This window comes from Apaloderma vittatum, unplaced genomic scaffold, assembly GCF_000703405.1.
Source record: "Apaloderma vittatum isolate BGI_N311 unplaced genomic scaffold, ASM70340v1 scaffold112, whole genome shotgun sequence".
Classification (NCBI taxonomy): domain Eukaryota; kingdom Metazoa; phylum Chordata; class Aves; order Trogoniformes; family Trogonidae; genus Apaloderma; species Apaloderma vittatum.
In genome coordinates this window covers 25,965-36,189 of record NW_009705042.1, presented here as the reverse complement: position 1 = coordinate 36,189, position 10,225 = coordinate 25,965, and the positions used below count along the sequence as shown (strand labels likewise).

General features: G+C 45.6%; 1 protein-coding gene across 1 annotated transcript in view; it reads left to right on the top strand.

Moving 5' to 3' along the window:
- Positions 1 to 10,225, top strand: part of C2CD3 (C2 calcium-dependent domain containing 3) — a 46,164-nt gene that overhangs the window by 11,306 nt on the left and 24,633 nt on the right. Inside the window, 7 exon segments of the mRNA XM_009865235.1 lie at positions 808 to 926; positions 1,905 to 2,027; positions 5,026 to 5,493; positions 6,616 to 6,767; positions 8,318 to 8,561; positions 9,103 to 9,286; positions 10,143 to 10,225. Coding sequence (XP_009863537.1) covers positions 808 to 926; positions 1,905 to 2,027; positions 5,026 to 5,493; positions 6,616 to 6,767; positions 8,318 to 8,561; positions 9,103 to 9,286; positions 10,143 to 10,225 — 1,373 coding nt within the window.

The window sequence follows — 10,225 nt, the reverse complement described above, 5'->3', positions numbered from 1 at the left end:
TTTCCGTGAAGAATTTCTTCCTAATGTCCAGCCTAAACTTGCCCTGTTGCAACTTGCAACCATTCCCCCTGGTTCTGTCCCTAATTCCCTGTGAGAAGAGACCAGCACCAAATATCTTGCAGATATTTCCCCTGAACCCACGATTGTTCTTGCAGCTCAACTTTACCTCTTTCAAGACAATGTCTTGAAATGCGTTGCTCAAAATGAGACGGGGTTCTCCCGCTGAAGAAGGGAAAGTTTTACTACGTGCTAGGATGACAGAGACTTGCTGTCACTGCAGCTTTAGAGGCTGTTATAATGTTAATTTTGTTGTGCTGCCCTCCTGCTGTTTTCTGGCCCTGGAAAATGAGGAACAGCTTCCTTTGGGCTTGACGTTAATAAGGAATGCAAAATTAAATGATTGTGTGCATAACCCAGCCATCTCCATGGGGATAGTTTATTTACCTTCGGTTAATTTTGAATATTTGTTGCTGCTGTGAGCAATGATGTAGTAAATTACCTGCAGAGCTAGAACGTAATTTAATAGGTTGGAAATCCAAGAGATTCTTGTTGAGGGTTCCAGCGACAGCACTTCCCCCTTCAGCTCCCAGCCTTGTTTGATCCCTTACTCGAGCAGACGTGCAAATGCCCTCTTGTGTGGTGGTCCCATCCTTCTGGGAAGTGCCATCGCTTTCCCCTCACACCTTCTAAACTTCACGTTGTCTCTGCTCACCCTACACTGGAGATTTCTCTGTTCCTGAGCAGGCTCAAAAGACGGGTTAGCTCGGGATCCAGCTAAGAGCTCACAAGTCTCTGTCTTCCTTGCAGTGGTGAAATTTCAGCAGCGGTTTGTGTTCCCTGTCCGTTTCGCTGGGACGATGGTAGAGCACTGGTGGAGCTCTGACCTTGCTTTTAAAATCTACATGAGAAAAAGCACACAGAAAAAGGTACTTATTAAAAATTGCTTATACTTTTGTGTGTACTGAAAAGCAAAGATGCTCCTTGTGGTTCTATTCCCTCCGAATACTTACGCAGACAGCGGGGGCTTTTCTAACCCTCCCACAATGCTCCGTCGTAGCTGCTGCTGTCTCAACCGTTGAAAGCAAAGCAACGTGGCTTCACTGAGCCACTTCTTAATCACCCATCACCAGATATTGTGAAATAAAATGACATTATGTGCAGGTGCTGTAAGGTGAACTAATTGCCGCTCAGTCTTGTCACCCGGCGAAGGGATTTTCTGAGTTGGCAGGCAAAAAAAAAAAAAGAATTATCCTCCTCTCATCTTTAAAAATGATCTCCTGCTGTTTAAGCATACTGGATCAGTTGCGAACATTAGTTTTTGGTGAGAACGCGGCTCGTTTAGCAACATAAAATGAGTTAATGTGGGTGCGATTGGTATCATTACTCTGCCTAGGGTGAGAGGAAGAATATGAGGTGTGAGAAAGTGGTGTAACCTTTGCTTTTGGATGGGAGGAAAAAAGTATCTTTCGTTTGGCTAAAAATATTTGCACGTGAGGAGGTCAGTGAGAGGTGTTAGCTTACGCTTGGTTTTGTTCAGCACCAAGGATATCTGCCCTTCTGTTCTAACAGGAGTTTTTCTTTTAATGGGTGAATAAATTGCATCTTTAAGCATGGAAAATTGTGCTCAGTTACTTGGATTTGGGATGCTCGGGGTTTTTGGCGTTCTTCTGGAACTGTTTACAGTAGGTACTGGGAGAATCTTCCTCACTGTTGTCCTAGATAGACCTGAAATTGGAACCAAGGGAAACTTTCCTACAAGTCCCTCCTGGTGTAACTAATGGTGTAGGAGTGGGGAGGATGAGTGGCTCAGCGGAGCTTCCCAGAGGCTTTTGTTTCACAAAATGCCCTTAGTTCTTTGAACCTGACAGAAATCTTGCAAAAGTGGATTCTTTTCCTGCCCTCAGCCAGTCGCCGTTGGCTCAGCAGCACTTCAGTTACGCAAAGTTCTTCAGTCTGAGTTGCTCACCATCAGCTGTGAAATACCCGTGGAAAAACAGGAAGGTCAGACACAAGCTGGACCACTAACGGTAGGTATTTTACCACGCAGTTTGGATTAAACCACCTGTTGTTACTAATTTTAGCTGCACATCCTCTCTTATTTTATTTTTCCCCCCTCTCTTTCTTTTCTCTTTCTGTTTGAATTCACCAGCTCTCAGATATGAAGGTTTGTAAAACCTAATACAGGGTAACGTGAACCTTTTTTTTTCCCTTAGGGTTTGGGAGAAATACTTTGAGCCTCCTGCATATCTAAGGGTGTTGCTGTGTGGTGGTGCCCTGGCTGCAGGGTAAAACTAGGGTCAGTAAGTGAGAGCTTGGGTACAGAAACTATTTTACAGGCAGATTTTGAGTGGCTGCATTCAAGACTGGGATCTTTGGCTTCTCACTCCGCATGTGACAGGAGCTGAGGTCTCTCCTGCTGCAGAGGCCTGATGCTCCCCATCGTTGGTACCACCTTGTCACTTCAGGAGTTTTCTTCTCCGGCCAAAGGTCCTACCAACGTGCCCGACTTCCGATTGAGAAGGATTAACAGTCCTGGCACAGCACATTGGAGAGATTTATTAGACTTATTAGAGAGCAGTGGAGGGGAAAGGGATCTGGGGATCCTGGTGGGCAGCAGGATGGCCATGAGCCAGCAGTGTGCCCTTGTGGCCAGGAAGGCCAATGGCATCCTGGGGTCTATTAGAAGGGGGGTGGTTAGCAGGTCACGAGAGGTTCTCCTTCCTCTCTACTCTGCACTGGTGAGACCACATCTGGAATATTGTGTCCAGTTCTGGGCCCCTCAGTTTAAGAAGGATGAGGAACTGCTGGAGAGAGTCCAGCGTAGAGCAACCAAGATGATGAAGGGAGTGGAGCATCTCCCTTCTGAGGAAAGGCTGAGGGAGCTGGGTCTCTTTAGTTTGGAGAAGAGGAGACTGAGGGGTGACCTAATTAATGTTTATAATTACACTCACCCCTTACATAGGGGTGAGTGTCACGAGGATGGAGCAAGGCTCTTCTCGGTGACAACCGAGGGTAGGACCAGGAGTAATGGGTTTAAACTGGAACACAAGAGGTTCCACCTAAATTTGAGAAGAAACTTCTTCTCAGTAAGGGTAACAGAGCCCTGGCACAGGCTGCCCAGGGAGGTGGTGGAGTCTCCTTCTCTGCAGACATTCAAAACCCACCTGGATGCCTTCTCCTGTGTAACATCGTCTGGGTGTTCCTGCTCTGGCGGGGAGCTTGGACTAGATGATCTTTCAAGGTCCCTTCCAGTCCCTCACATTCTGTGATTCTGTGACTTGCCAGGTCAGAGGATAAAGAGCCCTCTAGATTAGCAAGCGAAGGTTTAAGAGAGTATTTGAGAATTTTACATTCAGAGCTCCCAAACTATTCTCGGAAAACACGAGCTTGGATCGCTTCTGTCACATTGTAACTCACGGGATGGGTGATGTTCTCTGACAAAGGGGCTGTGAAGCTGCTTCCAGAGAAGCTGTTCGGCAGAGCTGCCAGTAGAGGAGCCAAAGACGTGTGAAACAAAAAATGTAGGAGTGTGGGAAGATTCCACATTTCTTGTTTGACTTTTTTTCTGACAAATGGCCTTGAATTCCTCATCTTTGGACACATTCTTCCTTTAGGAACTGTCTGGGATCTCCTGCCTCAATATCTTGTCTCATTCCTCCTAAGTCATAGGCAAAATTCTTGAGCCTGATTATTTTGTTTTCCTTATTTGGGCGTTTTGTGGCTCCAGTCCTTTTCTTTATCATGTTACCTTATCTTCTGGGCATTTGTTCCTCCCTTTTTTTACTGTCTTGCTGTCACATGAATGAATCCAGCAGATCTATGATGCTCTGTAGCAATTAACTCTTGCAAATTGAGACCTGGAATTCCCTTAACTCTTGTCGTGGTGCTTCATTGCTTTCACGTACACATATTTTCATTCATGCTAATCTATTTCTTCTGCAAATCTTGACAACACAAAGAGGCAATTCAAACGAAGCATGTTTAAAAAAACAAAACTAACAAAAGCAAAAAATGCAACCTCAGAAAAAAGGAGACAAATACAATGGAGTATGTAGACTGTTGGAGAGAAAAAGAAGGAGCCCACGGAAGGGAGAGGAGTTAGGGACAGCTAAAATCAGCAGGGAATGTAAAAGTGAAAGAAAACTTTTAGAGAGAAACAATTTTTTTTCCCTAATTTTTCACAAGCGATCAGTGCTGTAGCATCTCTTGTTACTGTTGAGGTGCTGGAGTGAGCGCAGAGGAGGGAGACAAAGCTGGTGAGGGGCCTGGAGAATACGTCTTAGGAAGAGCGATGGAAGGAGCTGAGGCTGTTGAATTTGAAGAAGAGGAGGCTGAGGGGAGCCCTCATCACTCTTTGCAACTGCCTGACAGGACGTTGTGGAGAGGTTGGGGCTGGTCTCTTCTTATGGATAATGAGTAATAGAACAAGAGGGAATGGCTGCAAACTGCAACAGGGCCGGGTCACACTGGACATTAGGAAAGGATTTTTCATACCAAGAGGAGTCCAACATTGGCACAGGCTGCCCAGGGGGGTGGTTGAGTCCCCATCCCTGGAGGTGTTTAAAGGCCGTTTAGATGTGGTGTTGAGGAAGATGATTTAGGGGTGAACTTTGTAGAGCAGGATTGGTGGTTGGACTCCATGATCCCAGAGGTCTTTTCCAACCTGAATGATTCTATGAAGTGGAGCAAATGGCAGTTGTGATACTTTGTCACCGTACTTTTCACCTTGGCTAAGCAGGTGTTCGTTTTTCAGTCAGCTCTGTGATTGGTTTTAACTTTTTCCTTTATTCAGCTGTAACTGTGTGTTTTTGTACTTGAGTTACTGCTTTATTTGATAAACCCACACGCGGTTCATGTTGCAGTGGCAGTCATAGCTTGCAAGCAGAACGTGTCTAAACCCAAGCCTTGCAGTTGAAATCTTAACGTGATTCTTGGCCAAAACATGTGACACGTTTCCCCGAGTTTCTGTTGCAGTCCCTTGTTTTTGCATCTGCTGATCGTCCCGCTTTGCCTTTCGCCACGCAGGTGTCCTTGGAGCTTGCGGCCGACAACAAGGACTTCACCCGCACCGCTGCAAGATCGGCTGCGGCGGCGCAACGAGTCCCACCTCACGCCGTAAGAAGCCCCCGGCTGGAATTCCAGGAGCCCAGCAGGAAGAGTGTAAACACAGAAAGCCCTCATGGCCTGAACCCCCGCAGCTACGAGGACTCGCAGGACACGGGAGCAGCTGATGCGAACGTCACGCGGCTGCCACCAGCCGTGACAACTTCTGTAGCCCGGAACCTGACGACGCAAATAACCGCGTCTGAAGGAGATGGGTTATTGCTACACGTGCTCTTGATGGTGCCCGATGGAAAGGATTTTGTTGCTGGAGATGATGGACTCCGCAGTTCTTGTAACGTGTATTTAACCTGCAAGCTGCTCAGCACGGAGGAGGCGACAAGATCTGCTGTCGCGTGGGGCACGACGCAACCCGCCTTCAGTTTTTCTCAGGCGAGTCGCGCGTCTTCCGTTTAACGCTAATTGAAATGTGCTCATCCACGCTGACAAGTGTATTTCAAAGACAAGTTACTTTTTAAGGGAGAAATTCTTCCCCATGAGAGTGGTGAGACACTGGCACAGGGTGCCCAAGGAGGGTGTGGATGCCCCATCCCTGGGAGGGTTCCAGGCCAGGTTGGACGGGGCTTGGAGCAACCTGGGCTGGTGGGAGAGAGGTGTCCCTGCCCAGGGCAGGGGGTTGGAACGAGATGATCTTCAAGGTCCCTTCCAACCTTAACCACTCTGTGATTCTGTGTAGGAACTTCTCTTCTTGGCTCCATCCAGTATGTTAAAAGTATTTTCAGTATTTTTTGGCACAGTTTGAAATGCAGTTCCTCGATTCACTGAGAGAAGAAATGAAACTTTGGAAGGGTGAAAGAGAAACAGAAAAGTTAAAACTGCAAAAAAATGTTGGCTTTGCCTTTCTTCCACTTTGGAAAGAAAACGTAGTTGTTGATGACATTCTAATATGGAGATGTAGAAATTTTTAACTTGTTTCATTGCTTGGTGTTCTTTTTCTTCTCAATGCATATATCAGCACAGATACAGTTGTTACCATCCTAATATGGGCCAGAGCCTCCCCCTGGCAAACAGTGGAATTTCACGCATTTAACAGTGATGCAAGTTCGTGCACAGTTTTCTTTGGAAATGTCAGGATGCTCGAAGGCATTTGTTTTGCTTTTGACAATACCTAGCGGTTTGTGAGACTCAGTTTTCAGCTGAAAGGGTGAAATGTTAAAAAAAAAATAGCAAAAGGCCTCTGAAACGAGATGCCTGAAATGATTTATTGTTTCATAAACTAGCATTTAAAGTTCTGGTTTTTAAGATAGTGTATGATCTTACTTTAAAATTTATCTCAATTGCATTTGTTTTCCTGACTAGCTCTTTTCCAAGCCTATCAGTTTTCTGAAACCTTTTCAGCAAGCATGCATTTAATTTTTAATTTTGACCCTTAATCTTCTCTTTAATCTAAAGAGCACGGTAGACTGGAATAACATAACGTTACCAAAATGCTGTGTACTTAGCAATTAGCTTCCAGTGCGTTCCGTGTACGAATTCTGCGTTGAACTCTTCCAGGTGATGCCTTTTTCGCTGACTCCCAAACGCTTGGAGCGGCTGAAGAACAACGTCATGATTATCGAAGCCTGGAACAAGATGGGAAGCCCTGGCTGCGACAGACTGCTAGGATTAGTGAAACTTCCTCTGCATCAGTTTTACATCTCGTTCAAGTAAATTAAAAACCTTTGTTCCGTATTTTATCGGGTTGGGGAGATATCCTAACTCAGAGAAAGAAGTCATGCATGGCACCCAGGTTTTGCTTGGGAGGGTTCTTAGTTATATTTTATAGCAAAAGGCATTTTTGTCCTGCCAGATTTCCTTTTCCCACACCAAGCAGCATGTGAGTAAGTTCCACTTTCGGACAGAAATCACAGAATCGTAGAAATACACGTAGACTGTGAGAAACAAAGACACTGTCTTGCATCAGACTTGCAGCCGGGTTGTGGTCCAGGGAAGGAGTAAAACTATAAGAGATCCAAGGGACTGCTCGGGAAAAAGCAATTGTGACTTTCCATCCGTGGTTTTCCAAGGTTATGAGTGAGTGATTTCGTTGCCGATCACGCTCTGCGTAGATCCTCTCGCTAAGGACGCTGTCGGCTTGTATGGCGCAGGGTAATGCTTGTGGTGTCAAAAATGTCACTGAATACTTCGTGTCTTAATTGTTCCCTTATCCAGCGGGTCTCTCCGAAGCATTTTGTTCTTTTTTTGCCACGGTGTTGTCGCTTCTTATTCAGTAAAATACGTGCTTAAAGCGGTTCAAATTGAGAGAAGTTGTGGACAGAAGAGATTCATTCTAATAGCTGCCTTCCAGTACCTAAAGGGACCTACAGGGAGGCTGGGGAGGCACTTTTGACAAGAGTGTCCACTGATAGGACAAGGGGAAATGGGTTTAAATTGAAGGAGAATAGATTTAGATTAGATCTTAGGAAGAAATTCTTCAGTCTGAGGGTGGCAAGACTTTGGAATAAATTGCCCAGAGAGGTTGTGGCTGCCCCCTCCCTGGAGGTGTTCAAGGCCAGGTTGGACGGAGCCTTGAGTAGCCTGATCTAGTTGAGAGGCGTCCCTGCCCATGACAGGGAGGTTGGACTGGATGATCTCTAAGGTCCCTTCCAGCCTGGGCCATTCTATGATTCTATGATAATGAAAAATTTATTTTGGTCAGGCTAGTGACAAGTGAAAATCAGATGGTTCTGGAACTGCCTGGCCTCCACTTTGTTAATTATTAGTGTGTCATTTGTATAATTTTTTTTTCAGTAATCCTTGTGTATATCCTCCCTGTATTATTATTACATTCCTGTGCGAGATTGTCCCTGTTCCTTCTCTTTTTCCTTCCCAAGTCCATCCCCAGAGGCACATAACTGCCTCATAAAAGTATAATATAGGTGCAGGATATTAATAGGAGTCTCATTTCCAGGTCATCGCCTCGCTCACACATCTCTAGGCTGGCTTGTAGGAAAGGTTACGTTAGTTTTTGGGAAGCCGTACACTGTTGTTGCTGAAAATAGCCTTTTGCATCTATCAGTACATGGATCTGTGCTTCACGAAGATGAATGCAGTCAAATTTTGGAGGGATGGAGATAGTTTGGTTTCTAACCGCATCGAAAGTCCCATCTAAAAAGAGCTTTGCAGGATCACGTTTGTATTCGGGCGACTCATTCACATGCTGGGGCTTTGTTGGGTTGGGTTGTTTTATTGTTTTTTGGGGTTTGGTCTGTTCTAGAGATCCGAAGATTTCCCACCTGCTGCTTCAAGCTCAGTACCCAGTGGTCGCCGTGGACAGCCACATGCCCGTCATCGATGTTTTTTCTGGCAGTCGAAGCGGAAGCCTGAGGGTTGTTCTGGCCATGGGCTCAGCCGATCAAATCCTGGCGCTGCAGAGGCTCAAAACCGAAGAAGGAACGGTCCCTCCTGTCACACAGCGCCCTGCCCACTCTCTGGACCCTCCTCCTACAAACCCCACAACGGTATCGTTCAATAAATTCTCATTCTCGTCATTCAGGACGCGTGAAAATGATTTTACTGGTGGCTTCACTAACGAACCTGTGCTCCCCGATCTCTTTTGATTCCGTAGCCAATTTTGTTATAAAATACTCACGTTCTTTGCAGAATTTTATTGTTTGTTAATGCACTTTGCCTCACCAAGTTTGACTTCATTGCACTTTTTGCTGCCCTGCATATCTGCTGCTTCAACTTGCATGGCAAGTGCTGTGGAAAGAGGTGAAAATTCTAGAAAATCTTAACTCTCACAGCCTTATACTGTACCATACAGATTTCACCACTGCTTTTGAGTTGGATGTGTAGGAACTTTCATGCTTTTTATGCGCTGTGTTTTCTGGCTTTTGCAGAAAAATAATAATTAAAAAATCACTGTGAGGATTTCAGTGTTTCAGGGAGTTCTGAGTCCCCCATCCCAGGCTTTTTAGAATCTCGCATTTCCAGTCCGCTTGCATGCCTTTTCCCAAAGAGGCATTTATTTCCATGGGGATTTTTTTTATTTTTTTTTAGCAGTTAGACCAAGAAGGAGAAGACCTGATGGAGCACGTGTTTGAGATCCACGTGGAGAGCGTGAAAGGCCTCACTCCCTTGCAGTCCACCGTCTGGGGAGAGGCCGACTGCTACGTCCAGTACTGCTTCCCAGTTCAAGAGGCTGCTTGTAGTGCACCACGAGGAGCTGAATTGCATGAAGACCGTAAGTTTCTTTGATGATACATCCTTATTTCTCTCGGCTCAAGTCAGAGGGTTTGTATTTCTCTGAGCTTCCATAATGCAGCCAGTGCCTGCTTTGCCTGAAGCAGGTGGTAAAGTTCCCAGCAAAAAAAAACCCCAAAATGATGCCTAATCCTGACTCTCTTCACGTGGCACCTCTTTGATTAAAGATCCTCGAGAAGTTCGTCAACTGATCCCACCGATTCGCAGGGAAACAAGATTTTCTGCAGTTAAATTCAACGTGGGCTTTGCATAAACAAGTCTCTCAAGGTGCTTATTTTCACGGATACACCAAGAGAAGGCTTGCCTGGTTTAGAGCCTCTGGATTACAAAGGAGTATTTAAATAATTTCGATTGTAGAAAAAGACTTAGTGTTGACTTAGAGTGCTATGAATGACTAGTATATAATTTCCTCTGAAAAATATCAGTCAGAAACTTTCTGCAGCAGCTCCTACAGGACTGGGTTAACTTCCAGCCTCTTTTAAGAGTGGTTTTCAGCCCCTGGCTCAAAAGTTTGTGGGATTGCATGAATTGCTTGTAAAAAATTTGTGAATTTCCCCATCCCTGGGAGTGTTCCAGGCAAGGTTGGACAGGGATTGGAGCAACCTGGGATGGTGGGCTAGAGGTGTCCCCGCCCACAGCAGGGGAGTTGGAACTAGGTGATCTTCAAGGTCCCTTCCAACCTTAACCTGTCTATGATTCTATGATAAATTCAGAAAAGCAAGCCTTCCAGCAGGAGGATTTAAATTCCCTGCATCCTGCTCCTGAAGGACTGCATGTGAGAAAAGGCTGAAGCTCGCAAACGCAACCATTTTTAACCGACTCTGCTTGACTCGTAGGCGTCAAATTAAAGCCCTTTCGCACAGCAACTACTTTGTGCGTCCCTGATCCCGTCTTTAATGATGAGCATCATCATTCTTTG